The 27,346-nt window shown below is 47.2% G+C and overlaps 1 protein-coding gene across 2 annotated transcripts in view; it reads right to left on the bottom strand.

The window, feature by feature from the left end:
• Positions 1 to 27,346, bottom strand: part of ATMIN (ATM interactor) — a 221,333-nt gene that overhangs the window by 73,488 nt on the left and 120,499 nt on the right. For both annotated transcript variants that reach the window (XM_069652841.1, XM_069652842.1), the window contains exon 3: positions 19,534 to 19,733. In XM_069652841.1, coding sequence (XP_069508942.1) covers positions 19,534 to 19,733 — 200 coding nt within the window. The remainder of the gene's footprint in view (positions 1 to 19,533; positions 19,734 to 27,346) is intronic.

A 27,346-nucleotide genomic window follows, 5' to 3' on the forward strand; every position in this document is an offset into this window, starting at 1 on the left:
AAGTATACGGAAGAGGCAAACAGAACAAAGGACTATCCAGAGGCACGTGGAAAAAGGTTGGCACCCTGAGCCCGCCGTTGTCCCGGTAGAGCCCTGCTTTGCGCTCGATCTCAGAAGACCTGTGAAGGTGCTTCGAACCTTTGGAGTAGTGGGAATAGTACTCCCGACGCCTCCTGGTTGCCCTGCAAAAGAGCTTGTTTGGAAGTGTCCCTGGGCCATCCAGTGGACTGTCCAACTCAAACCTTGGCCACAATGCAGGAGCGTCGCAGTGTCGAGTTTGGCACAAAACTTGAGGGTATCCTAACTTTCCCTGAAAAGTACCTTTACACCGAAAGTTGTCCCAGCTGCTTTGGGCTGCGAGAGAGAAGGCTACGTCCGATCGCGAGAGTTGGGTGCCCCTGCGTCACTGTGCACAGTGATGGTTAATGAAGGTGGTTTTCCTGCAGTCCTCCTTGTGCCCCGAGACCAGCTGCATCTGTGTTTTCTTTGTTCATCACCTAAATCGAGAGTTACAGCTCGTGTTGCAAACCGAACCTGCATCTGCATCACCAGTGCTTTTTAAATCCGAACTGTGGGCGTGAAATCGAAGCTCTGATGCCCCCGTTCCAGACTTGCCAAGTTTGGACCAAAACCGAGCTAGGGGCGGAGAGTACTGAAACCACTTACCGGTGGCCCCTTGTTCATCCTGTGGTCCTCTCTTTGCCTTGGGTAGCCTCCACTTCCTAAAGTTCTCTGAAAGTTGGGAATAGCTTTGTTCATCACAGCAGCTCCTCCCCTGACTCTTGGAACCTGTTTTTGTCCTTCAGAACCCTGTCCCTAACTTTGCCAGCTTCCTGAAAAGGTACTTTGTTACTTTTACACACGACCAAGCGCTTTTACGTGTGCATTGAACAATGAGCACAAGACTCCATTCATCGTAGGGTTGGACCTATAAAGTTAGGGTTTTCCACTTTCAAAGATGGTCTATGCCCTTTTCCCTAACAGCTATTAGTGGAGTTTCTAACTTTAGCGCATTGACTCCAGTGACTGTATATATTTTACATAGTGTGTTGCTTCTGTGGTATTTTGCCATTGCTTTTTAATATTCATTGGTGTTTATTCATGGGCCTAATAAATAGTTTATTTTCGGATACTTCTGTCTAATGGTAATTTTTGGTGTTTTACTGTGTGTGCTCATTGAAGACCTCCAATCACCCTCACTCCTCCTCAGATGTAGCCTTTACCGCTTTCCAAGCTACCATGAATTGTTCTGGCCATCTTCCCAAAAGTGTCCCCCTGTTTCACTAACAAGGCTGGCCTTCTAAACATCTGCCCATCAGGCCAGAGTTTAGAAATCCATTCCGACTAAACGCGTTCACGGGAAACGTAGGGCACTAATGTTCATGAACAATGTGTCAATGCATTTTATGTTTAGAATGCACCTATAATATGAAACAGTGTTCACGTTAACACACGTTCTTTCACTACATTATTGGACCCCCCTGGCACCACATTTAGTAAGATCTTTTTGGCGGTTGAATTGTATTCACCCCAGATGCATGGACAAAGAAATCGGAAGGATCTGTGCACTGAATGAGGTATTTAGCGTTTCAACCATGAAGTAGGTGAGCAGATTGGCAAGGGTCAATGTCGAAATAAACAAATGACCACTCCGTATTAGTTATGACATATACAATTGTTATACATTGGTTGTCATGGGAAGCTAATGACGGATACATCCAGAAGGACATTTACACATTAGATGTCTGCTATCATACCCAAGGTAATTGGTCTTGTCTCAATGAAGGTGCATAGAATAACTACAATCTATATACTAGACATAATCAAATTTAGATAGTCCTTTTTTAGCGACTGAATCACATCAGTCTCATTCTGTTTTAGTACAGACAACCGTATGCACATGAATTCACTTATGGGACGTTCCTAATTGTAGCAACACAGAGAAGAGAGGAAGAACACTAATATGTACTGGAAAACAGATTAGGTCTCTCTGCAAAGGTAGCAACTGTCCCTGTAGGTGTGAAGGAATATCCCTAAATGAAGGTGATGAACCGCCTACTTAAGGATACAGGAACACTGCTTTCCCTATTTTAATTTCAATACAACCGATATTAGTATGTGGCTTTTGAAATACATATGAAAAACACTCAGAAACAGTACTGAATCTGGGTTTTCAATAGCTTTATTCTACTCACATGGTTTGTTGTGCATAGTTTATTCCTGTGTAGACCATTGTGTTGTATGTTCACACATGTGCATCTAGATGTTAGGTGTACTGTATGTCAAAGAAATGTTGAGGAGTTTCTCTTGGGTTGTCTTGTTTACAATTATGTGCAATATGTGTTGATTTTCCTTAAAGTGATCACATGTTTATGAGATTGATTAATAAACTGCCTTTTATAAAATATGGGTCCTGCAATAATATGGATTACCTAGTTGGTCTAACTAAAATTCACCCAGATCATTTTTGTGCCGTTTGGCCTTCTTCCGGCCTTCTCAGGTGAGGAATTCCCTTTTATGGTTATGCATTTGCCGGGAAAGCTGCCGTTTTCAGGAAGTAGGCTTGAACTGTCTTGTCCCAATCCACAAACTGATGCCAGTGTGTCTAGCATGCATGCGTATGTCTGCATGAGTCAGCCCCACCGTGGTCCCTGATTGGACGACTTCTCGTGTGCATGTGTGGGGCAGATTATTCTAGTGAAGGGCCGAGTTTGATCACTCACCCGAATTTAGGATAAGAAGGGGAGTCCTGCAGCCATTCCGGCAGATCAGAAGAGGGGCCAAGTATCCTGTGCAGCTGATGGAAGACCCGAGGACAAACCCTGAAGATGCCTGACAACCATTCTTGCTGCAGTCCCGGTGAAGCCCTGCTGGGCTACCCGATCTCGGAAGACCCTGACTGGTTCTTTGACCCCTTGGACTGGCGGGACCAACCAGTCTTGACGCCTTCTCACAATCCTGCAGCCTTCGGATAGGTTTCTGGACCACTAGGTGGACTAACCAGCTCTGTTTTGGGCTACCATACCAGAAGAGTCACTGATCTGTGTTTTTGCACGGAACTTCGGGGGAGTAGGGTGGTCTCCAACTAGTCCTACAAGTCGTCTTCCTGCCAAGTTTCAGCGTACTGCATCGACTAGTCCTGTTCTGGAAGGCTTCCTTTGTTCGCAACTGGTGAGATGCGGGCTGTCGCTCGTGTGCAGTGATTCTTGCTGAAACCATTCTCCCTTCCCTCCTCCCCCATCGTGTCCTGAAGAGTCCTGCATCGGTGCCTGCTGCATTATTTTGCATGAAAGGGTTGCTCTCAGCTTCGGGACCCGACCGGAAACGCTCTTGCACCTGCAGCTCCAGGGGATTTTCTACTGGATCCAACAGCGGGAAAACCTACCTCCAGCGACCCCCATTCAACCTGCCAATACATTGGGAAAATCGGAGTAACAGTGGCGAGTAGAAGCAATACTTACCGGTGCCCCCACCTCCTCCATTTTGAAGTATGTGAAGCACTTTGAATGGTATTCCATTCCATTTTAAACTTTTGTAGAAAAAGCTGCTTTATAAACTAGGAAAAGTAGTTTACTTAAACTGTAAATCCCTTTGAAAGACTTCTGGAACAATCTTCACACCCACAGGAACATTTTCTAACTTCGTCCTTTCTTTTAACTGTACTTTGTGAACTTTTGGACACAATGCCCCATTCAATTTAGGGTTGGACTCAAAGTTAAGGCTTCTATTCCTGTGGCTGTCTAACTGCCCAATTACTTACCTTTCAGGTTTATTGGTGAATTGTATGCATTGTATTAACCAACTGCGACTGTATATATGGTTTATATTCAGAGTGTTGTGCGATACCATTACCTGCTAGAATCATTTTTATAGTGTTTTGGACCCACAATAAGTAGAGTATTTTTTTACTTACCCGTCTAAGTAGAATCATTGTGTATTTCACTGTGTGGACTCCTGACCCCGCTCCTCTCCTGAGATCTTAGCCTTAACCACTTGTCACGCTGACCTGGATTGGTTTGCCTAAATTCCCAGAGACCCTGTTCACTATAACTAGGCTGGCCTCCTAAAATCTGTCCACCAGGGCAGATTTTAGAAATCCATCTTAGGGGCTACGACAGTGGCTGTTTGGTTCACTACAAATAGAATATACATTTTTGGCCCAAGCCTCATAAACCATATGGATAGAAAAGGCCAATGCAGTTATCATAGCCTTTGGGAATTTCTAAACAGATTCCGCTTAACCTCACAGATCTGTGTTGTGAGGAACTCCATATCCCAACCCCCTAATGCCACGTCCCACATTTGGGATTTATTTCAAATATGAAACTGAACTGCATAAGCAGGTTTCACCTTCTCTACTCATTCTCTTACTTTAGTTTTCCCTTCCTCATTTCCGATCACTATCTTTTGCAAACCCCCCCATACCCTCCAAAAAAACAAAACAAATTCTGAATCGAAAAAAAAAAAAAAGTAAGAGAAAACATGTGCCACTTTGCAACAAGACTGACAATACTGCCAGCCAATATAGCCAGCACAACCCACGAGGAATTGATATGCAGGTGCTTTCAACAAATCCAGGAGAGCACAGAAGGAGTACACAGTCAAAATATTTTGAGCCACCTTCAAGCCACAACTTAAGGGGCCATCGACGCAGGACGCCCTCTGCCGAAAAGTTTCTGAAGTGCATAGCTGTGGACATTACATGTCGTAGATGTAGAATACGTTGGAGGAACATCCAATCGAAAGAACGTTACCAGTCTGGTAACAAACTTGTTCTTCGAATGGATTGTGTCCTCCAACGTATTCCACATCTATGACAGACTCCCAAAGCAGTACCAGAATATGGAGGAGGAACAGGAATTTAGAATACCCAATCAGATGGCGGAATAAAGAACCGCCTTACCAAAGGCCAAATCTTGACCGTGGATTGAATCCAGGGAGTAATGCTTAACAAAAGTATGGATAGAAGCCCATGTGGCTGCTTCACAAATATTCTGAATAGGAACTCTCCGTTGGAGGGCTGTGGTAGTAGCCACGCCCCTAGTGGAGTGAGCACGTAATTCTTCCGGAGGGTCCTTATCCGCCAAGCGGTAACACTCAGTAATAGTGAGGATAATCCACCTGGACAAGGTCTGCAATCGGTGGCCAGCATATCCTACAAAGAGTTGATCGTCCACTCTGACCCTGGACATGCTAGAAATATAAAAGCTGAGAGCTCTCCTAGGATCCAACCTATGGAGTCTCTCCTCTCCTCTTCCTTCCCAGGATGATGAGGAGGAGGATAGAAAGCAGGAAGAACCACTTTCTGGCTCAAATGAAATTCAGAAACAACCTTAGGATCCAACCTATGGAGTCTCTCCTCTCCCTTCCCAGGATGAGGAGGAGGATAAAAAGCAGGAAGAACCACTTTCTGGCTCAAATGAAATTCAGAAACAACCTTAGGTAGAAAGGAAGGACGCACCCTAAGGACAACCCTGTCCTTGTGGAAAACAGTAACGGGCGGCTTAGCTGAAAGTGCCTGCAATTCACTTACTCTGCGAGCGGAAGTAACCGCAACCAAGAACACTGTCTTGAAAGACAACGGTCTCGAAGGACAAGAGTGCAGAGGCTCAAACGGAGCATCCATCAGAAATTTCAAAACCAAATTTAAATCCCAAACCGGCACCTGGAAAGGGGACGGCGGGAACACATTAGTCAGTCCTTTAAGAAACTGCGAAATCAAAAGGAATCTTAAAGTAAGAACATTCTTCAGACGAGCGCTTAAATATAGACAGCGCCGCCAGGTAACCTTTAATGTTACCCACTTGAAGGCCCTTGTGGGATAAAGGAAGCAAGAAAAACAAAACCATAGGAATGGAACATCGAAAAGGATCAACATTCTGTCCCCTGCACCAGTCGCAGAATTTATGCCAACGGCAACGGTAGAGGGACTTTGTTGCTGGCCGCCTGGCCGAAAGCAACACCTCCATCATGTCATCCGGGAGGTTCCAATCCTTGTACCTCAACCTTTCAGATACCAAGCGTGAATGTTGAGAGTCCTGACCTTTGGATGGAGAACCTGACCCCCCTCTTGCAAGAGCAGATCCTCTCAGCAGGGAAGACGGCGTGGAGGGCAGATGGACCGGGTACCACGCTCTCCTGGCCCAATCCAGAGCAATGAGGATCATGTGAGTACCGAACCTCCGCAACACCTGGGGAATGATGGGACTGGAGGAAACACATACAGCAGTGTGAATGAGGCTCAACTCAGAGGAAATTCCCTCAAGCAGAATCTTTCGCACTTCTGGTTGACTCTGGTGGTGAAGAGATCCACTTGCGGGGTTCCCCAAAGGGCGAAGATCCCCAGAAGGACTTCCTGAGCCAACTCCCACTCATGAGAGACCGTGCTCTGCCTGCTCGGAGCGACCGCCGCCACATTTTCGTCTCCGGCCAGATGAACTGCCGAGACCGAAATTCCCTGCTGGATGGCCCAGAACCAGAGCTGCATTGCCTCTCTGTACAACAGGAGTGACCCTAGACCCCCGCCCCTTTTATTGTTGAGGTAATGCATGGCCACTGTGTTGTCCGTCATAATCAGGACACTCTTCCCCCGTACAGATGACAGAAAAGCCTTCAGGGTAAGTCTGATGGCTCTCAGCTCTAACCGGTTCATGTGGAGTCTGGACTCCGACTGAGACCAACAACCGCTGCTGTCAACTTGTTGGCATGAGCTCCCCATTCTGTGAGGGAAGCATCCGTCACTACCATCACCTCCGGCCACGGTTGCCAAAATGGTTCCCCCTTAATCAGGTTCCCTTCGTCGGCCCACCACAGAAGATCCTGGGAGACCGAGAGTGGAATCTGAACGGGATCAGACATCTTGCCCGAGAACTGCGACCACTGCATCTTGAGGGCCCATTGCAGGGTTCTCAGCCTGGCCTCTGGCACCAGAAAAATGCAAAATGCCATGAGGCCTAGCAACCTTAAGAATTCGAAAGCCGGGAGACTCTGGGCACTTTGAAACTTGTCCATCATCTGCACAATGTGATACGCCCACACCGGGGGAGGCGCACACCTCTCCTAGGACTTGTCTAACACAGCTCTGATGTACTGGAGCTGTTGGGAAGGTGTCAAATGTGACTTCTTTAAATTCAGGGAGAAGCCCAGCCTGTGGAGGGAGTGGCAGGTGCGACCAATATGATCCAAAGCTTGCTCGGGAGAGCTCGCCCAGATCAGCCAATCGTCCAGGTAGGGGTAGGGGTAGACCTGAATTCCCCCCCCTTCAAGAGTGACCATCTTGAACTTGTCCTTCCTGAGAAGTTGGTTCAACCAACGCAAGTCCAGGATGGGTCTCAATCCCCCCCTTTCTTTGGGATAAAAAATAAGGATAATACCCTCCCTTGTTCCTCTCTGCTAAAGGCACAAGTTCTATAGTGCCTTTCTCCAGCAGGGATAAAATTTCCTGCACAAGGAGCGGATCCGGAAGCTTCAAAGAGTTTCGCCGGTAGATTGTCGTGATGCCGCTCTAGGAAGGGCAGGCAGTAGCCGTGGGCTAATGGTATCCAGAACCCACGCATCTGAAGTAATGGCACACCATTCTCTGAGATGCAGTGCTAGTCTGCCCCCAACCGGCCAATCATGGGACAACATCTCAAGGCTCTTGTCAGCCTTGCTGTGAAACAAATGGGCGCTGTCAAAGGGCATGTTCAAAACCCGACTTCCGCAACCACGCAAACCTGCATATCACGGTGCTTGCAGCCATGGACCGGCTAACACTGTCTGCCATATCCAAACCCGACTGAAGGGATTTGCACATAGCATCCTTTCAGTCCTGCACGAGGGCCAGGAAGCCATCCAGGTCTTCCCCCTCAGGAATATGCTCAGCCGCCAAGTAAAAAATTCCACAGAGTGGGTGAAAACCTTGCTATGGCACAAGTGGAGTTGGCCGATTTCTATTCCATGCTCCCAGCAGAAAATACCTTCTGAGCCCAACCGTCAAAGCATTTGTCGTCCCTATCCGGAGGGATGGTAGGGTACGCCGCCTGCCTCGAGGTGGCCGTAGCCGCCTGAACCACCAAACTCTCGGGAGTGGGGTGATTGGATAAATAGCTGGGGTCGCTATTGGAAGGGCGGTACTTCTTGGTTAAATATTTATTCACAGCCGGAAGAGATTCCCAGGACAGCCAAGCAGCTGCCACCCTTTTCTGTAAGGTGAGATGAAACGGTAACATCGTGTAAGAGGGCGGACCTTGATCCAAAACGTCCGTCAGATCATCTTGCACAAAATCCTCAGGAGGACTGGTCCAGCCCATATACTCAGAGATCCTAGCCATGAGCCGCCTGTAGGAAGACTCCGCATGAGCCCCAGGCTCTGGCCTCCCAAAATCCACATCTGGAGAAATGTCCAACCCACTGGCATCATGAAGGGTTTGCCTCAACTCCTCCAATTGACTGTCTCCAGACAAGATTGGAGCCTCATCAGGCCTGGGGATAAATACAGCCTCACAGACGTAGCAGTAGCCTTCCTTGGAGGATCCACCAAATCCGGGTAATTCAATTGCAAATTTTGGGTAAAAAGCGCCAAGAAGGCTTCGACGTCGAAAGCCTCGACGTTGATGCCCCCACAGGCGCTGTGGGCTGATATAACGGCAAAGCGCCGGTATCCGACTCCGACAGACACGGCGCCAATCGAGTCGCCGCCGGCATTGAGTCCTCAACAGGTTGCTGCGGTCTCGCCGCAGACGAGGCCCGAGACCTGGAAGCACATCTCCTGTGACTATCCGAAGCCTTGTCCGAACGGGACCTTAAAGGCTCCCGTGCGAGTCGTGACATGGAGCCAAGCCCGAAGGCTTGCGAGCCACGGTACAAGACCGGTCCTTGCTGGCTTTGTGAGAAGGCGCGACAGGAACCGTGCCCTGCAATTGAAAAATCGCCAACATCTGCTCCTTAAAGGCAGCCCACTCCTCCGGAGTCGAGCACTTCGTGGGGCATGCCATTTTCCTCGCGGCTCCATCCACTGAGGAGTACGGGGAAGGCGACCGGTGATGGCGCTTCCGAGAGTGCCGTGACGAGTAAGAAGAATGGCGGGAACCACTCCAGGACCGAGAACCCTGGGCCGCCTCCCGACGCGGAGTGTCGCCCCTCGAGTCGTCAGTTGACACCCTGGATTTCGACTTGGATTTACGAGACTTCGAGGGCTTGGAGCCCCTACCTACCTGGACCTTCCCCTTCCGCTCCCACAAGGCCTTGGCAGTTAGAGACTGGCATTTTGAACAGTCGGTGGCGTGACTCTCCTCCAAACACCACAAACAAATGCGATGCGGGCGGTGATCGACATCTTAGACTTGCAGTCCCGGCAAGTCTTGAAGCCAGACCGCAGAGTCTTAGGAGTCGAAGAAATAGACATCTTAACGATGAAACACACGAGGCGCGCAGAGTTTCACGAAGCAACACGTTAGCGGAAAAAATGGAACTGAGGCTAGGGGTGCTGTGCATCCTATATATAAGATCCAATGACGTCGACCCTCGAGGGACATCGACACAACCTCATCGACGCAGGACGCCCTCTGCCAAAATGTTTCTGAAGTGCACAGCTGTGGACATTACATGTCATAGATGTGGAATACGTTGGAGGACACAATCCATTCTAAGTTCACATTCTGCCAAACCTGGGATTTGTAAAGAAAGCTCCCAGAAAAGAAAAATGACCCAGCGCAAAGCCAGTATTAAACCAGATCCAACCCCCTTGTGCGGAGGCTGCAGGAACTACACGACTCATTGCCTCAAGCATTTGAAGTTGTGACGATTTGAAGAGGTACGTTTCTTCTCATTAACCTGAATTCTCAGTTCAGCAAGCACCAGAGATGTTCCATTGTTGAAGACTAGACCACCATGCACATAAGAGGTGACACTAATCTCACACCTTTCAAGAAACGCAATTCCTGCACAGGATGGGGGACGTGTTCCTCTTTTTCACACTAAATGATTAAACTCTTCATCCCCATGGTGTTGCAAGACAAAACTGGCATTAAACAACGTTAAGTGTTTGAGAATCCCTATGGTGAGGCACTCAGAGACCATCCCAGTAGTATTCGAATAGTGTCCATGTGAGTCCAAAATCCTCAATTCTAGCCGAGCAATCTGGTTTAGCTCTCTGGAAGGAAGTGTAAAAGTGTCCAAATACAGTTATGCCCATAGGGCTCTATGCCCTATACTGAAAATATATTATAAGTAAAATGAGTACTTTATATAGCAGTATATGCCAAAAACAGGTAAAGCTTTTAAGTAACCCCAACTCACTCCTAAAACCAATGGAAAGCGTTGCACACAAGTAAAAATACTACACACTTAGTAGTGTTCACTAGGAGATGGTAGCATGGTTGAAATCAGTCAATAACACAGACTATCATCAACAAGTATGTTCACAAGTCATAAAAAGGTAAAGGCACAACTGCGTCTGAAAAGATCCCAGTTCACACCTAGAACCAGTAGGCACATTCAGACACATTATAGCTATTATGTAATGTGCATCCAGAAAGAAGTGATGCCTCAGACAAAAACGCATTACAAATCACCAGAATGCTTTAAAACTACAGGGATTGCTCCGACACCTCCAAAACCTTAAGCAGTACAAAAACTGCAGTTCACTGGACATTGTTTGGGTCACTTAAGGAGTTTCAAAACTTCCAGAAAATGGTCCTTACGGTCTAACGGATTGTCCCAATGTTCCTGACCCACGTTCCATCACCTGGAGCCAGGAAAAGGATGGCTGCAATGCGATGTGCCAGGCCACACATGTAATACGGTTCTAGTTGTGGAAATCATGGAAGCACCTCTTCACCCTGAGCCACAAAAAACCTTGAGAAGTTACAATGGGTTCAGGGACCACTGTTTTTGACAAGTGCCAGTTGGAGGGCAATTTGCCCTTTCCTGACACAACTACTCCCAGTGCTGGCCTAGAGAGCCCAGGTGCACAGCTATGTTTTTATGTAGCCATTGAGTTTGGCTAGACAATAGTTCGGGTCCTCGATCAGTAGGGGCAGCGCTCACACGAATGCCAGAGTCAGAACAATCGGATCACAATATAGAATTGACCAGTTAAGACGACCCAAAAGGAGGAGGGCACCATAGCAGTGATAACATCCAAAGAGAAATTAAGAGAACCCAGCAAACATGTGGACAAAAAGGATATGCCAGGCAGCAGGAAACGGCACCTCTAAGAGACATTTGGAGGTGGTGACAAAGTGTCCCTCTGCAGGGCAGCTCAAAGTGGAGTAGCAGCAAACTACCCCTGGTTCCAATACAGCAGCATATGGGCTACCACCTTTGGTCCAGAGATGGCCAGAAGGACAGGAAGGCTTCTGGAAGAGCACCAGAGACTCCGGGCTTTATGTTTTAGCATGCAACAATGCTAGGAAATGTTCTGGTGGGGTCCCCTTTGCTTCCTTTCAATCAGATAATTCTAGATACACATATAAGCCTAAATATTTCAGTGGATAGTCAAGCATCAAGGAATACGTTTGTTTATGTTTTGCAGAGCACTATACAACATTTGTTCAAGGGTAAGCATTACGTTATTTGTTGCATATTACATTTTGAGCATGAATGGAGTAAATACTTGGCCCAAGTCCTCAGTAAGCAAGCCTACTTATCGCCTACTATACGGTCTCCTGCATCCCTCCCCCCACTCCCAACTCAGAAAAGGGTCATTAGAATTATATACCTTGGTACCTGTATATTGCACTCGCATACATCCTTAGATCAGTTTGAATTGTTTTTCTTTAAATTTAGGGGGAAGAGAACCAAGGAGGCTGCCATTTTTATATCCCATTGAAATTAGTAGCGTGTGTTTATTGTAATGTTATGTAGCTTTTATTTCTAGAACACTGGATGGGTTAAACAAAATGCACCCGGATGCACGTTCTTTCTAGTCACCAACTGTGATGGACTGCATGAACACCTCTGGTTGGAGGAGGTAAGATGTAGCTTCCTAGGACGAAGAAAAGCTGAAATACCTAAAACATTGTTGCAAAAAAATAAACGTGACAACCCCGCCGCCCAAAACGGTGTTTATTGTGTACAGCTCCACCCTTCTAGGACATCCCGCTCCAATGGTGGGGCCCAAGTGTGAGGGCCTGTTGCCTGCATAGACTGCATAGAACCGGCACCATAAATTAGCTTCATAACGCTCGATCTTCTGTTATGAAAGGCAATGAGACTGGGCGAGCGAGTGGGGGAGTTAACCTCGGTCGGGATGGTGCCTCAAAAGGTTCATCATCGATACAGTAGTTATTGCCTAAGCTGAGGCTTCAGACTTATTTACTGGCAAAGAGGTTGTATTCTTGTATAACTGCACGAGCAGTGTAAAGAGGCTCTGTGGGAGTCCCGGTGTTCATTTCTACGATTATGAAACATCGAGACAAAACCAAGATCGATGGAAGACATTGCATCAGGTTTACATAAAGCAAGTTTAATAGGATGGGTTCATTGGCATGCACGTTAATTACAGTAAGGCCTAATGGCAAAGCATAAGGCTTGGAATAAAAGTGCATTATTTCAAGAAGATCCCATGAAGATCAATCAACAATGGCACCTACAACAGAGTTATAAATGCAAGAATAAAACCGTTTGAAACGAAAATGGCTAATGCAGAATATTTTCTTGTGAAAATCGAAAACAGAAGACATTTGGAAGAAGGGCCTTGCTCCTCGGGTCCTCTTTTGATGAAAATGTGGGAGCACATACCTCTGCCAATCACAGGAGTTAGGTGGAAAGTTCACTCTTTGCCTAAAGTGATAGCCCTCTGTACTTTTTACAGACTTTTCTGTTTTAACTGTATTTTACCACCTAGCCAGGCTTATTTCAAAGCATGATTGACAAGAGTGGCTCGGTTTCTGTGCTGTGCCTTAAGACTCCCAAGGCAGGGGTTTCACAGTGTCCCAAGTACCCTGTTCCCTATTAGTCTTGTGGCTAGGCTGGTGGAAGCGGTTTCTTATGGCAATCACCTTAGGTGGCTGGGGTCGTTTTGGACATACGCCTTTATTCACAATTGAGGTAGTCTTCGTGTGCCTCTATGAAAAGAGAACGAGAAACCTTATTTGGTGTCAGATTGCCTGTAGCCAGCATGAAACGAGAGAGGGAGCGAGAACAGCCATTGACCAACCACCTTTATTTGAATGCTGCTATGTGGGATTGGTTGTTGTGTCCACTCTCAGCTTTCACAGTGTAAACAAAAACAAACACCCCAGCTAGTCCCTCTTTACCCACTCATCTGTTCTACAGCTGGAACTCTGAACCTGCACTTGCACTGCTGGAATGCCTGATGCTACAAGGGAGGACGAAGATCTGCCTCGCCAAATGACCAGATGGAACATAATGGGTTACTTTTTTCCAGTGATCCAGTGGGAACAACTGGATGATCTCTCCTGCCGATGGTCTCGTCCCCCTGAAGCGCCTGATCATGCGTGCATCGCCGGTCCCAGAAGTGGGAGACGCTTCACTGCTAGAGCCCTGAAGATTCCCCATGCCATCTAGACTGAAGATTGAGACAACCTCTCCAGCCTCATCCCCTCCCACCAAGGAAGATGCTGAAGCCAGTGCTGCCCCTGGTTCTTCAACCACACCGACTAACTCACGCCCCCCCACCCTCCAGTTGTCTTTTTTCCGTGACTACTACTTGGGGGGGGCCTGTTGATATTTCAGTGAATCCCTGGTACCTATGGAAAGAAGACATGTCTGAAGACCCTGACCACAGGGCTTAACGAGAAACTCCCCAACAACGGATGCTTACCTATCAGAGTCAACTCACCTCACCAGTTTGATTTGCATGGTAAGGGAGCTCTCCTCTTTCTGCTCCCAAAATGGCTCCTTACACCCCCCTTGGCACACTCGCCAGGCCCGGACTTTGCATCAGGCAGCCAAGGCGGCTGCCTGACGTCAGTCAGCCGCTAGGGGGCGCTGCACCAGCATACCACAGTGCCAGTGCTAGACTACACGTGTAACACGTTTGTTTCCTAACATTATAAAAACGAATGTGCCTGTTCATTTTTATAATGTTAGGAAACAAACGTGTTACACGTGTATTCTACCACTGGTACTGCTGCAGGCTGTGGCCTCGGCCAGGGCAGTTTCTAGTCCATTTGGTGCCTAGGGCGAAACACTAGGAATGCGCCCCCCTGCACCCCATCCCATGCGCCACTCCCACCGCACCCCATGCTCCACCTCCGCCGCACCCCGAGCACCACTCCCACTGCACCCTGCGCGCCATTCCCAAACTACACCATTAAGGAACTCCTACCCAAAGTCAAACAGTCCGTCACACAAGGACGGAATTGCCATTTGCAACGGTGGGCCACTTTTTCACTGGTGCGCAAGACAATTATATGCCCCAGTCCCACTTAGGCTGCAGATAATGAGGACTGGGCACACCAAGAGACCATGAATATGGCATAGGATGCAGTATATACAACCAACAAAGAACAAAAGATGCTGAAGAGGGTTTGGAGGCAACCTAAACCAAAAGGGCAATGACAAGGAGACACCTGAACCCAATAAACAATCACTTTAACATTATTTGAATGGGAATCAAGTGTATGCTTTGATACAGTAAAGTCTTGACTGTTGTAAGGATACATGGACCAGGATTATTTATTTATTTATTCATTCATGCAATGTGTGTCGGGTACCTGCATATTTATTTATTTATGCAATGTGTGTCGGATACAGGTACCCCACAAACATTGCATGAAAAATAAATGATCTTTCTCCATGTACCCGACAAACATTGCATAAATAAATAAACCGGTTCGTGGCTTAAAGAATATTTACTTAGCAACACTGGTCAAAACTATTATCCGCATAGTGAAGTAACTCATCACCATTACCATAGAAGTGGTTTAAAGTGTAATTGATATTTAGTTTGGAAAAGAAGTGGCATGAAAGAAATAGCGCTGCTTTCAACTATTATTTTGGCCATTTTCTGAGCTTGCAGGGATGCACCATGGGCCCAAACGGGTCTCTGTTTGTTCCGTGTCAGGGCCCACGGTGTGTCCCTGCAAGGCATGCCCATTCCCCACGGCCCACTGCACCTCCCCTCACATCTCAATTCCAGCACGAAACCATTTAGTGACTAACGGGCCACCATTAGCAGTTTCCTGTCGGCATTGTGATGGAAGGGGCTGGTTTAATCTGCAGGGAGACCTAAAGTGTTTTTATTGGTGTGCTAATTCCCCCCACCCCAAGTGGCGCAAAAGTGGTCAGAGGGAGCCTCCGACTTCTGTAATGTCACGTAGTACTTTTGTACTACGTGACATTACAGTCGGAAGGGGCAGCGCCAGCACCTGACCTGCGGAAATTTCTCCACATCAATGCCCCACCCCACAAACTGGGGAATTCCATCCCCTCCAGAGGCTCCAGGGACCGTGGTAATTGCACCCCCCGGGGCTATTGCGCCCTGGGCAGTTGCCCGCCTCGCCCGGGCCAAGAAACGGGCCAGGCCTCGGCCCTCAGGCAGGGCAATTGGAAAATAAATTAGCAACATTTTTTGCTTTATTACCTTCCCCTGGACACGGGTGGCACCAGCGCTGCTGGCGCCAGGCATGCCCATGGGCGCACATGCAGTGTGCCCTCCTCCAGGCTATGGGCGCCACTGAAGTGTGGATTGTTTGGGGCTGGTTGGTGTTGTCGGCCCCGGCCATTACAGAAAAGAGGAGCGATTGGGTCACTAAATCCTGAAGTTGTTCCCATCACAAGCACACACTGCCAAGCAGCAGAATCAGCAAATACAAACAGTTGCCGCATCCTGCCTTCGCTGATTGGACCTTGTTTCATGAAATCCGGCAGTAACTACAGCCTGCCGAGGCAAGCACACTTCTTTTCTCCTGCTCTCGTCCTCGCAGGTGAGGCCTATTGCTGCATAGGTGTTTTATTTATTTTATTTTAAAATGGTATTGAGGAGATGACTGGGCCAACCAAGAACAGCCTCTGGAGGCCACAAAGCTAGACACTTTTGTCAAGGCTCAAGTATTCATGAAAAAGGAAGCAAGGACTGGTGGTGGACTCTCCCTCAGGAGATCAAAAGGCCGGTTCTCGGAAGACCTGGGCAGAGTGTCACCGTCGGCAGATCTTAGACAGTTGCAAGTTCCAGTGAGGTTGGATTGGTCCGTCCATTCGGCCCGTGGCCAGGCCAAAATCACTTTGAGGGCGAGGCCCTGGGGGCCAGTACCACGCGTGAGCCGGTTTGGAGATTACTACGCCCCCCTAGTTCCCGCTCCCAAGCATATTGTTCGTCGTTCCGTCTTTCCTGGGCATGCACTGCTGACTTTTAGTGCAAGAGTTTCATACATTTCACTGTTCGCTCAGACTTGTCTTATACTCTTTGTCATTGTGCTTCTTTTGTTTGGAATAGCAATCAGGCTAGTCTAACGAGATAAACAAACATCTACACGAACACGCCTTGTGAATGATGGTGTGAAGGATGGATGCAGGCGCTGGACCAAAAGCTGAGCGAAGTCTGCACAGCAGCTGGCTTGGGAAAGCGACTGAGCAACTATAGTAGAAACCGTCCCCGTCTTCCGTATAATGCAAATACCCAGACTTGCAGGATGCATGCTTCACTTTCTTTGTTCCATTGGGGGCGACATGCTGTAGCATCAATTCATGGCCTTTAAAATACCGCATACGGTGCAGCTTCCGATCTCCTTTAACACTAACGCTGGGAAATGGCCATGACTAGCTAACGCCACATTAATCAAAGCCAGGTCTTTAAATAATGGTTCAAGTGTTGGGGAATCACCTGCTCACACTTTCTGTTGTGTGACCAACCAGTGCACAAAAGGTGTTTCAGAGCGTGGGGCTCTTGATGCCACCCATTTCTGAATTTGATACACCAGCAGATAAACACACCTTGGGGAGGCAGCTCCTTCTGCATAGTCCATTTCTCTCCCAAGCTCGGGACAATGTTCTTTACCATAATGGAGAATGTGAAAAAGTGCAAGGCTGGAGGGTGAGGGTGGAGGGCAAAGCGCACTACGCTTGGGGTACACTGGAGATGCTTCCCCTGATACCCGCATTACTCCAAGTACCTTGAAATGAAATTCGTCTATACACTGCACAATGTGGAAGGACCGCTGTTATTCAAGCAGCATGTGACTAGTAATTTGCAAAAAGTAAACTTAATGAGTCCCAAGAAAAGGTTGCCTTCCACCCTTTAAGAATTTGATTGTTTTTGTTTTTATGCTGGGATGGTAGATATCGTTTTTCTTTGCGATCTTACAGTTTCATGGTGCTGTTGGGAGCTAAAATGAGTGATCGCGAAGGAAACATTTAAGAATGTTGAGAGTTCACGAGCATGAGCGAAACAAACCCCAATACTCGAACTGCCATTTCTTTGTCACGGTAATGCACTGCAGTGTGTTTCACTGTAAAGTCCACATTGTAATGTCATAATTTTAGAACGCCACCTCTCCAACATTAACATTGGGAGCTATTTTGAATTGTACATGCATGTCAACTCTCTGCATATGTTTAAAGTAGACTTTACCACTCACATGGAGTAGTGATATTGTTTACGTGTGTCCCTCAAATATATTTAACCTCCCGTGAAATATTTGATGCAATACATATTGCATAAATGCATGTATTTTAATGCTGAGATAGACGGGCTTGTACAGCTATCGGTGGGTAGGTTGCTGGTGCTTGTTCTTGGAGGTTCGAGTAACACTGTTCAAGAATAGTTCATCACCTTTGAAGAGTGGCTAAATGTTTGAGGTCATACGAATGACATTAGTGTAGATCTGACAACTGACATTGTCGATTCTCTGACCTGAGTCACAGCAGCAAACGGGTCATTGTTACTAAAAATGAAGAGCAAAAGCAGACTAACATAATCAGGCCTGTTCGGGTTTGACCCTTTTATTGCTGTTTTCTGAGGTTCATGAAATTCAGCAGATGTCAGCATTGACCATTTTGTTAACTCATAGTCCCCACTCCCACTGCTAAGCCCATGACACATGCATGAGATCACAGGTCGGGTGAGGGAGGGGCGCCAACGATACTTCCCTCCTGGGGTGCAATCTGTTGTAAGACCGGCCCTGCACTCGCCAATGCTCTCCCGCCCAGACACATGCAGGAGACAATCTTTAACGCCTCCTACAAGTCTGCCATGCCCTTGAGAAAAAGTCAGAGACATAGTAGGATTAATCTGCATGCGCCTTGAGGGCCAAACTCCTCACCAGAGTCCATTTCATTCCCTCCTTTGAGATATAAGCATGTTGTGAGAACGCTCCAAGGGCACGCGGGCAAGCATGGGAGGAACAATTCACCTTCCGAAATTGGCCTCCAATTTCTTTGGTCTAAAGCTAAGCTACTCGGCTCTGAAAGCAAGAGTCTCCCTTTCTCTTGTCTTCTTACCAAACACACACTTGAGCTGTTTTACCAGTTATGATTTCAGGTATAATGCCCAGTGCCCATAATCCGACTACATTTTTCACCTTGTCTTCAGGGCCCGGAGACTCAGTTCCCAGTCCTGGGAGTCCATATGTTAGCACTAATGTCGTAGTTCTAGAACGATACTGCTCCATTTCTTTGAGGTCTAGCAGGGCGGCAATCTTCAACCTGCAGCTGGATGTTGCAGTAGGCACTTGGGAGTCTCCTTTTGCCACTTCTGCCCCTTGCTGTGCGCAAAGCACAAGCCGAGCCCCCATGAAGGAGCTAGATTTCTTGCAAACAATCAGGAGGTGGCAGGTCATGGGGTAACGGTAGACAAGTTCTCGGGTGTGCTGCCATCTGAAGGAAGCATGCCATGTCTATTCCGAGGGAGTGGGAGCTCGCTATCACACCACCAGCAATGGACAGCACCAACACGCCTCTTGCTTTTGTTCCCAGCGCCGGCTCAAGGTGCGCTCGGAGGATGCAGCCGCACCAGGGCGCACCCACAATAAAGGGCGCATTGCCTCCATCGCATTGTTATGGAGTGATTCTTGAATAAACGCTATATAGATGACCGAGTTGGCGCCAACGTGCCCTCAAACACACTTTACGAGAACAGCAGGGGGCTCAGTTCTGTTGTTCTGAGCCCCCTGATGTTCTGCATTTGGAGTGGGGGCGCACAAATCTCGCACAGGGCGCTGGAAGACCTGATGCCAGCACTGCTTAGCCCCTCCACGCATAAAAGCCACGGCACGCAGGTTCATGTCTCGAAGCTCCCGAGTGGCAGAAAAACTGCCAAGCAAACACTCAGTGGATTTGATAGCATAATTTAACAAAAAATAAACTGGTTCAGCGAATTCACAGCACAGCATTGTCAGTTGCTATGCCAACCAGATAAGTCTGCTTTCTTTCTCCTTTGAGGCAATTAATTTGGCCAAATAGCCCTCATAATAAAAAATAAATGAAACCCAAACAGCAAAACATGTATGCGTTCCCATCACCTGGCACAAACCAGAAAAAGAAATCAGTTAAGTAAATAGTTATTGAGAGCAGTAATTCTTCCCTGTGCAAATGTCAAAATAGTCACTAAGGCTTGTCATTAAATAGGGCAGTTTAAATTCATCTCACCGGTGTTCCGCTGGGAGTTCATGCCCAGTTCTGTAAACATGAGACAGCAGTGCTGTTCTGCTAGTGTATGGACATCCGCAAGTACACTGGAATGTCTTCCCACAGCAGCCAGCATGCCGATTCAAATCCCATTCAGTGCTGTAGGAGTTACCACACTTATCACATTTGTGCTTCTTTTCAGCGTGCATTTTCATGAAGTGCTAAGGGGGACAAAGAAAAAAATCATAATGCAAACAAAGAACGCTCTGTAAAATCTAAAGTAATGTATGCCAACTACTCATTTCTTCCCCACACAGTTAGACATTCCTTTTTACTGCAAAAAGGATGCATTCAGATTACTAAAACACACACACACGTGAGTAGGTGCGCATGGTCAGGGGTGGCGTGCGTTTGCAGAGAGGAGGTTGTGCACTTAAGTCATGCGGGACAATTTTCTCTAAAGCCAAGCGCTTCCAATGCTATCTCAAGTTGTAAAGTGCAAATCTTGCAAACTGTAGGCCCGTCCCGCACCTTTCCATTTGAATAAAGTGGACATTTTCTTTCGCTCTAGTGCTTGGGACCCCAACCCAAAGTTTGCTGTAACCACTCACTAGTTATCGGGCCATGAGAGGCTACATCAAAGTACGCAGTATGCGTAGATTCAGGGTCTATTTGAGAAAGGTTTCAGGGCATAGCCATGATCACATGCCTTATGCCAATCTCCTGCCCTACACACAAAGCACCTAGGCAGGCTCGTCTACATTTGGTGCCAGCCACTGCAAAGCAAGGTGAGCCCTGAAACGACTGCTAGCCTACCACCCTGCATCCCAAGCAAGTACATGAGTGCTCCCAAGCGTGCTGGTGGACCAGCACAATGTTAGGTAAAACGGTCTTGTATAGTGTGGTTGAGAGAATTCCTATTTTAGGGCCCCTCAACTTTTTAGCACCCCCCCCCCCCCCACCCAACCCTTTAATTTATTTTGGATCTCTGACCCATTTCTGGTGGCCATGGAGACTTCTCCTGAAGTCCCCTGGCTTCGCAACCCTTTTTGCCAGACTAAAAGGTGTATGACACTCAGTCCCAGGGGTGTCCCTGTGGCAACCGGTTTTTTGCCCTTGGGCAATTATATGATGTGTTTTTCATAATAGCGATTACGCCTACGGTTTTACATAGAACATATATGCAAACAATATCACCCATTCAGAGATGGTAATCCTTTATTGACCTCAAAAGGCTGAAAGGCTGAGTTGCCCTTGCCGAGATTCAAACATGCGACCTGTAGATCTCACACAGATTGCGTCAGAGCACGCTCAACCCGCTGAACTATTTTACCGGCGAGATCACCTTATATTGGTTTTAGGGAGTAGGTTGATGGCAGCTGTACTTTAGATTTGGCTTCATCAGTGGTGCAAGCTGTTAGGGAGTTTTCCTAAAGTACACCTGTGGTAAGAAACGATCCCTTGGTATAAAGGCCCCACATTCTAGTATAAATATGTACTACTCACGGTTTTGGTAGTATGGCAGAGCAGCCAGGCTTATCTTAGGAGAGAGATGTTAGCTGTCATTAACTACAATGTGCGCCGTAAATACATAGGCCCAAAGAAACTCTTACACACTTGTAGTTATAGTAACATTTATTTTATATACTCAAGGTAAAGTTATTCAGGTAATTAAGTACTATTTTAACTAATCAACACAACAGAAAACAAATGCAATATTTCAGGTGAGTAAACCATGAGTAAAGAATTATACCATTCATGAAAACAGTTAAAAGTAAGTAAAATCACTTGTTATAGCAGCTCAGAAAGTGTTCGGTTGTAGGAATAAAAAGGTTAAACCACACCAATAATAGAAGGACAATACTTTAAGAGACTTGTATTACTTTACAGAGGCATTGAGACTTTAGTAGTCCAACCCTATCTAGGTACGAGTTGTTCAATGTCAAAATGAAGGTAAAGCAGGTAAGGCACAGCAGCAGAAAAGGCAAAGTTCCAGAGTATTCTTCAATTACAAGAAAGATGCTTTTGTGGGTCAAAAAGGGCTCAGGGACCTTGGGAAAGGATCCCTATGTGTGCACAAGCAGGAAGGTCACAGCAAGTCATGGGATAGCTCATCTTGCAGGTCGTCTTATGGCTAGTTGGTCCCACCAGCCAAAGGGAAGGAGTCGTCCTCTTTGAAGCTCCTCTGTCGATTTGAAACCGGGGTCAGGACAGCAGTGGTCTCTTCGCAGTTGCTGGAAGGGGCTGCAGGCATCTCTGGTTGCGTTTCGGTTCTTCTGTTCCAGTGGTCTATTTTTCTTTTACCGCAGGATCTTCACCTTTTATCAGGAATTCACACTCATCCTCTGCAAGTTCTACCTGCAGTTTACAGAAATGGGCAGGTGGCTGTCCAATAAGGCCAGCCAGCCCACCACCGGGAACCGGTTTCTCTCAGGCAAACCAGAAGACAAAGGATAGCAGAGTTTCAAGATCCTCCCTTGCTTTCTGTCCTCGCAGACAAACTGGAGCCTAAGGGTTGCCGCCGGAGACAGAACTCAAACCAGGACCTCCCCCCACCCCAAATGGTAGACGAAGGACAAGAAAGGACAAACACACAAGAAATGGTGATAAAAGAAAGAAGCCACCATTTGGGGTCAATGGTGACCCTTCTGTGCATAACCGCAGATGCGGAGATGTCGAGACAGCCCGCAGGAAGAAATTGCACAACAGTCGGTAGAACACGTCCACTGCCACCAGGCATAAGTGTATGCCTGTCACTGCAACAAATGTTACAGGACCAGCGAGAAAGAGGATACACAGATAACCCCTCAGCACGTCACATAGGGTGCTGATCTCACAAAAGGCAAAGTTAAGAAGGATAAAAAGTATCTCTCTAACCTTGAGACCAGCAGTTCTTAAGGAAAAAATATAAAAAGGAGAGCCCAAATGGTGCTGTGTGCTGCAAAAGTGAAACACAGATGTCTTAAAAAAGTATGGAGGAAAGCAAGATTCCATAAAGCAAAGCAAAAACAGAATGAACAGGGATCCCATGGTCAGAGCAAAAAGAATGAATTGGGGGGAAAAAGGCTCCCCTCATTCAGGAGAACAGGAAAACGGTCCAGCAAAAAGTGCTGGGGGAGCATCTCACAGGTAGAGGGGATTTGGTATAAAGATGATAAATCTCCCCAACACAAGCCACTGTACACCCTGATAGCCAAATGTACCTTTTTTTCCCCAGTACATTTTTATTAACATTTGTCCGATGTAAACATCTATAAACGCTCCCCTCCCCCCCCTTTTTCCTTCCCTTCCACTCTCCCCTGGTCCGGAGCAGTTCATAAGAGTCGTTAGCGGGCAGGTAGGATTGCCCCATCTGATTGGTAGTCCTTTTCTTCACAGTAAGGCTCGGATTCCTGTGGGTCTTACAAGTCCTGGTCCTCCTGATTGGAATTATTCCTAGGAGGGACACAGCCCTAGGGCACCATGCCCGGCAGGCACCATCCTTGAGGTACCTTATCAGGGCTGACCATTCTGTGTTAAACTTTAGGTGATCTCCCCGCAGAGAGTACGTTAACCATTCCATTGCGAGGTCACCATATTTTCGCAAACCATTCGTGCTCCAAGGGCGGTTGTATCGATTTCCATTTGCGTGCTAGGACCAGGGCCGCTGACATCATCATGATGATGTAGAGTTTCCGGTGCAGTTTTGACTTGATTTCCCCCAGAGACCCGTTGAGCCCCATCATGGCGAAGCCCCAGTTCCCCATGCTTTTAATCCCCAACACCTGCTCGATCACTGCATGAATGGTCCCCCAGTATTGGGCTAATTTTGGGCAGGACCACCATATGTGGCCCCAGGTGCCCGTCTGTCCACAATTCTTCCACCATTGCTGTGAGACCTTCGGGTAAATCTTATGGAGCCTAATTGGAGTTAGGTGCCATTGTACTAAACCTCATCCAGATCTCTCAGATTTGGATTGATCTTGTTAGTCTTGTCATGTGGCTCCATAATTTTGACCATTTTGCCATGTCGGGTGTAGTTCCAGTTTCGGCCTCCCATATCCCGATATACAGTCTGGTAGGCAGGGCCTCCCCTTATTTAATGAGTTTGTAGATGTTTGCCACTACTTTGTCTCCTGCGTCTGTATTTAAGGATTTCTCGAAAGGCGTAAGGCCGCGAGTACCTGCGCGTTTGATTTCCGTGTGAGTCAGCCAATGCCGCAGTTGGGCATAGGGAAATCGCTAGTTTTCACTTAGGTTGAAACCTGCTTTGCATTGTTCAAAGGTTTTGATCTGGGAGCCAGTGAACATGTCCCTCACCCTTTGGCACCCCCCTCTGTGCCATGCTTGGAATGTGGAGGGGTTGAGGCCAGGGGTGAACGGGGGGTTCCCGAAGAGTGGCGTGTATGGGGAGGGGAAGGTGGTAATTAGCGCTTTTTTCACCGTAGTGTCCCATGATCTGCCCACCGTTTCTGTGATCAGGCTTGCATACATTTGTGCTCGTCTGTCTGGCCTTGACTTCCACAGGACCTCCTCCAACGCCGCAGCTCGGTCCATGGGTCTCCATATTTTCCCCCTATTGTCTATTTGCCAGTCTCTAATCACCCTTATTTAGGCGGCAATGAATTAGGCTCTGAAGTCCGGCGCTCCAAGTCCCCTGTTCCCCACTGGAGTTCTCATCAGTTTCGCCGCCACTCTCAGTGGTTTGTTGTTCCAGAGGAAGTTGTTGGTCGGCCTATGGAGGTTTTTGAAGACGCGGGCGGTATGCGAATTGGGAGGGCTGTGAAATGGTAGAGGATTTGCGGCAGAACCAGAATTTTCTAGACATTGATGCGGCCCATCTAGGAGATGTCTAGCGGCCCCCGGTCAACCAATTTTGTTTTAAGTTTATGTAGCAAGAGCGGGAAGTTAGCTTGATAGAAACCACTCAAAGAGCTGGTCAGGTTCACAGCCAAGTACTTGATGGAGTTGTCTACCCATCTATATTGGTAGGGAAGCTTGAGATTCCGTACTTCCTGCCGGGAGAGCGCAAGGTTGAGTATTTCGGACTCCTTTAACCCCGCTGCGGCCCAGAATCGGTCCAACTCATTTTGCACTGCACCCAGGGAGGTGTATGGCTGGGTTATGGACAGAATCATGTCGTCTGCAAAGGCAGCTATTTTGTGTGGAACACTGCTGAAAAGTATGCCTGTTATGTTATCGTTGTTCCTTATCGCCACCAGGAAGGGTTCTAAGTGTAGAGCATACAGGATGGGAGACAGTGGGCAGCCCTGTCTCATGCCCATTTCTACTTTAATCGGTTCCGATATATGACCATTTATTGAGAGCCGCAGGAGTGGGCGCTGGTAGTTAGCCTAGACTCTCCGTAGGAAGTGCGGGCTGAAGCCCATCTTTTTCATAGTAGCGAAGAGGAATCCCCCCTCGACTCGGTCGAAGGCTTTCTCATCATCCACAGCTAGGAGGAGAGCGGGGATCCCCTTCTTCTGGGCTTTTTCGATCAGATGAGCTATCCTTATGTCGCCTTCCGTTTGTCTGCCCCTCACAAAACCCGAATGATCTGCATGCATTAGCCTAGTAAGTATCCCTTTGAGCCTGTTGGCCAGGATTCTAGTGTGGATTTTTGCATCAACATTTATTAATGCAATGGGGCGGTACGACCCGAATTCGGTCGGGTCCTTCCCCTTTTTTGGAATTAGTTTGACTTTGGCCTCCTCCATGGTGCTTGGTGGCGCTTTGGATTGTTCTATATAATTATACAGATTAGTAATATGTGGGAGAAGAATCTCTTTATGTAGTTTATAGAACTACGCCACAAACCCATCAGGACCAGAGGCTTTCTTGACTGGAAGTGATTTGATAGCGATTGGGGTATAAATGTATTTTTTAAATCCTGCTTTCTGCCATATTATTTTTTAGCACTTTTCTTTATTCAGGGCAACCACACAGGCAGAAAACAGCCATTATGACTACATGGGCACTTGGGCTGCCCACTTTTTTGCAGTGGTATTAAGGTTCTGACTGATCCCTTTCCTCTCTTGGTTCTTTGTACTGCAACCTGGAAGATGCAGGTCAGAAGTTTCTCTGCAGATTCCAACTGTTTTAGTAATTTTAAACTCTCACCTTGCCATGCTTGCTAAGGTGTAGTGGTGAGGTCATATCCTGGTTTAGGGGTTTTCTGCTCTCGGCAGTCCAGTTTTCCGAAACGCAGAGCCTCAATCAGCTCATTGGTCCGTCCCGGACTGTGCTCAGCAGTTATCACCGTGCTGGGATTGATTTCCGCTAGTCTACCACCAACCTTTGTCCACCAAGCCACCATAATCCACCTTCTTGGGATCTCGAGTCTTACCATTGTTTTCCTGCACTGGATTCTTAACTCCTGGCTTGAAGGTTGCCATCGTGGAAAGACTGTTCGTTTTGGTCATGGTGAATCTTCTTTGTATCATGGTTCAAGCCCCTTTGTACTGAATACTGTAAACCACACATGGGAAAGAAGTCTGCACTGAAGTCTGCACTGAACCCAGATGGTTTCGCTGTGCTGCAGCTGTTCTTGCTGAACCTGCGGCTGTAAGTACTTACCTCAGAGTCCTGGGGTGGGCAAATAAAATCAGGGTTCCATCTCGATATATATCTCTCCCTCTCTCCCTCCATTCCTCCCTCCCACTTTCCCCCCAAACTGGAATATTGCAACGTCCTGTTTGTGGGTACGTCGGCTAAAAACCACAGATTACAAATCACTCAAAATAATGCCCTCAGAGTAGCATTAAGCATTCCCGAAAGGGAGCACCCAGGCTAGCCGCGATGCCCACTGGCTCCCAGTCAAAGAGTGCATACTTTTAAAAACACAATTACACACATGTGCCTCTCACTCACAGCACCTCCATACCTTGTAGAGAAAAAAATAGTCGGAGCCTAAGCGATCCCACCACTCCAATCAGCTCCTCGTCCCTACCTTTAAAAGAGCCGAAGCTGGAGGCTCTAGCTTCCTATTTCTAGCACCTAAGAACTGGAACGCCCCCTACCCACTTCACTTAGAAATGAGACCTCCCACCAGCCTTTCGCAGAGCTCTTAAAACCAAGCTTTTCAGTTAGTCCCTCCCTTGAAAATAAAAAGATCTTTTGGTTCACCTGGAACCCATTTAGGATTAAGTTGCATATCTTGTAAATGTCATTATGAATTGTATACGGTCATGTATCGTGCTCACTGTACAGAACACCACCTACAGTATATGTTTTGCTATTGTAACCCATGTAACTAAGAAAGCCCTATTGCAACAGCACCACGATGCCCCAGGGCCGCCTGTGCGCTTTATAAATGTAAAATAAATACAAAATAAATAAACTCGGGTATCCTCCTCTGGACCTCCTGGATTGGTAAGGATTCTGCACCTGTGGGGTAAACAGATTTGCCTCCATTTTCCCCATACACGCAGATAGCCCATTGACTTCTATAGAACATTCTACTTGTCCTGGAACTCTCCAACAGTGACTTTGGGGGGTACTTACTTGCACATGGACATTTTCCTTGGGCCCAAAAAGGGATTCAGCGAGTTATAGGCCAAGAACTGGATTTTTAAATAATTCAGAGTTGTAAACCTCTACTTTTCTCTCCCATTAAAGCGAGTTCTTGCTACACTAATTTTTATTTACTGCGTGACTATTTTTCCTGGGAACAAATTGCACTGTTAATTGTTGCTATAGTGTATCCTGATTTTTCTGAATCATTGTGCTGTGTGTAGAAATTCGTTTTTCCAACCTCTAGCAGCAGCCATATTTTTAAATGAGATGCATGTATTTGGATTATTTGTAATGCTATGCCCTGGTGGGTTAGAATTAATGTGGATTGTTGTTCTGGCCT

The sequence above is a fragment of the Ambystoma mexicanum genome, chromosome 1p (assembly GCF_040938575.1).
Source record: "Ambystoma mexicanum isolate Mex_15411 chromosome 1p, UKY_AmexF1_1, whole genome shotgun sequence".
Lineage (NCBI taxonomy): Eukaryota > Metazoa > Chordata > Amphibia > Caudata > Ambystomatidae > Ambystoma > Ambystoma mexicanum.